At 57.4% G+C, this 2000-nt stretch overlaps 1 protein-coding gene across 1 annotated transcript; it reads right to left on the reverse strand.

Moving 5' to 3' along the window:
• Positions 1 to 133: 133 nt before the first annotated feature.
• Positions 134 to 822, reverse strand: LOC308232623 (DNA polymerase delta catalytic subunit-like). Its single transcript, XM_080639850.1, has 2 exons — positions 505 to 822; positions 134 to 426 (listed from the first exon to the last, which is right to left on the reverse strand). The coding sequence occupies exons 1-2, from the start codon at positions 742 to 744 to the stop codon at positions 295 to 297; spliced, it is 372 nt and encodes a 123-aa protein (XP_080495976.1). The 5' UTR covers positions 745 to 822; the 3' UTR covers positions 134 to 294.
• Between the last annotated feature and the right edge of the window lie 1178 nt (positions 823 to 2000).

Below are 2000 nucleotides of genomic sequence, written 5' to 3' on the forward strand. Positions count from 1 at the left end.
GGCTCTATGGGGCTCTATGGGCTCTATGGGCTCTATGGGTTCTAGGGGCTGTATGATGCCTATGGGTTTCTACGGGCATCAATGGTCTCTCTGTGTCCCCATGGGTCGCTATGGGGCAGGCTCTGGTGGCTCTGGTTCTCCATGTGTTTCCATGGGTCGCTATGGGGCAGGCTCTGGTGGCTCTGGTTCTCCATGTGTTTCCATGGGTCGCTATGGGGCAGGCTCGGGTTCTCCATGTGTTTCCATGGGTCGCTATGGGGCAGGCTCGGGTTCTCCATGTGTTTCCATGGGTCGCTATGGGGCAGGCCCGCAGCCCCTCACCTGGAGCACCCGCGCGCGCTGCAGCAGGTAGGGCAGGTCGAAGTTCTGGATGTTGTACCCGGTGATGATGTCGGGGTCCAGGATCCGCACGAACTCAGCCCAGGACTGGGAACGGGATCCATGGGATCAGCAGTGGGATCCATGGGGGTTAGATCCATCCCCCCCCGCTCCCGCCATTCCCACCTGGAGCAGGTCCTGCTCCCGCTGGAAGCTGATGACGGCGGCGCCGGGGATGGGGGCGCAGGTGCCCAGCACCAGCACCAGGCGCAGGAAGGGCTCCCGCTCGCCCTGGCGCTGGACCACCCCCCCCACCTGGATCACTGCATCCTGCTCGGGCTCCGGGAAGATCCCTGCGATCCATGGGAACGCATCCCCGATGGCACCCAGTGGTACCCAATGGCATCCAGTGGTACCCAAGAGCATCCCAATGCACTCCAATGGCACCCAATGGTACCCAATGGCATCCAATGGTACCCAATAGCATCCCAATGCACTCCAATGGCACCCAGTGGTACCCAATGGTACCCAGTGGTACCCAAGAGCATCCCAATGCACTCCAATGGCACCCAGTGGTACCCAATGGTACCCAGTGGTACCCAAGAGCATCCCAATGCACTCCAATGGCACCCAATGGTACCCAACGGCATCCAGTGGTACCCAAGAGCATCTCAATGCACTCCAATGGTATCCCAATGGTACCCAGTGGTACCCAATGGTACCCAGTGGTACCCAAGAGCATCCCAATGCACTCCAATGGCACCCAATGGTACCCAATGGCATCCAATGGTACCCAAGAGCATCCCAATGCACTCCAATGGTATCCCAATGGTACCCAATGGTACCCAGTAGTACCCAATGGCATCCCAATGGTACCCAATGGCATCCAATGGTACCCAATGGCATCCAACGGCATCCCAATTGCACCCAATGTACCCCAATGGCATCCAATGGAGCCCAATAGCATCCAGTAGTACCCAATGGCATCCCAATGGTACCCAATGGCATCCAATGCATCCCAATGGCATCTCAATGGTACCCAATGGCATCCAATGCATCCCAATGGCATCCAACGGCATCCCAATTGCACCCAATGTACCCCAATGGCATCCAATGGAACCCAACGGCATCCAGTGGTACCCAATGGCATCCCAATGGAACCCAATGGCATCCCAATGCATCCCAATGGCATCCCAATGGAACCCAAAGGCATCCCAATGGTACCCAATGGCATCCAATGTATCCCAATGGCATCCAATACATCCCAATGGCATCCAACGGCATCCCAATTGCACCCAATGTACCCCAATGGCATCCAATGTATCCCAATGGCATCCAGTGGTACCCAATGGCATCCCAATGGTACCCAATGGCATCCAATGCATCCCAATGGCATCCCAATGGTACCCAAAGGTACCCTATCGCATTCCAATGGCACCCAATGGTATCCCATGTCCCCGTTCCCCCATTCCACCCCATTGCCCCATTGCCCCATTGACCCCATTGCCCACCATTGCCCCCATTGCCCCATTGACCCTCATTGCCCCATTGCCCCCATTGCCCCCCATTGCCCCCATTGTTCCATTGCCCCATTGCCCCCCATTGCCCCATTGCCCCATTGCCCCCATTGCCCCCCATTGCCCCCATTGTCCCATTGCCCCATTGCCCCCCATTGTCCCATT

The sequence above is a fragment of the Psittacula echo genome (genome assembly GCF_963264785.1).
Source record: "Psittacula echo genome assembly, contig: SCAFFOLD_196, whole genome shotgun sequence".
In the NCBI taxonomy this organism is placed as follows: Eukaryota; Metazoa; Chordata; class Aves; order Psittaciformes; family Psittacidae; genus Psittacula; species Psittacula echo.

Bases quoted from the DNA above. Each gene is read 5' to 3' on its own strand.
- LOC308232623 (XM_080639850.1), bottom strand. From the start codon at position 744: ATGCTCTTGGGTACCACTGGATGCCATTGGGTACCACTGGGTGCCATC. The intron at 427-504 runs GTGGGAATGGCG...TCCCGTTCCCAG, and splicing joins GGGAGCAGGACCTGCTCCAG to TCCTGGGCTGAGTTCGTGCG.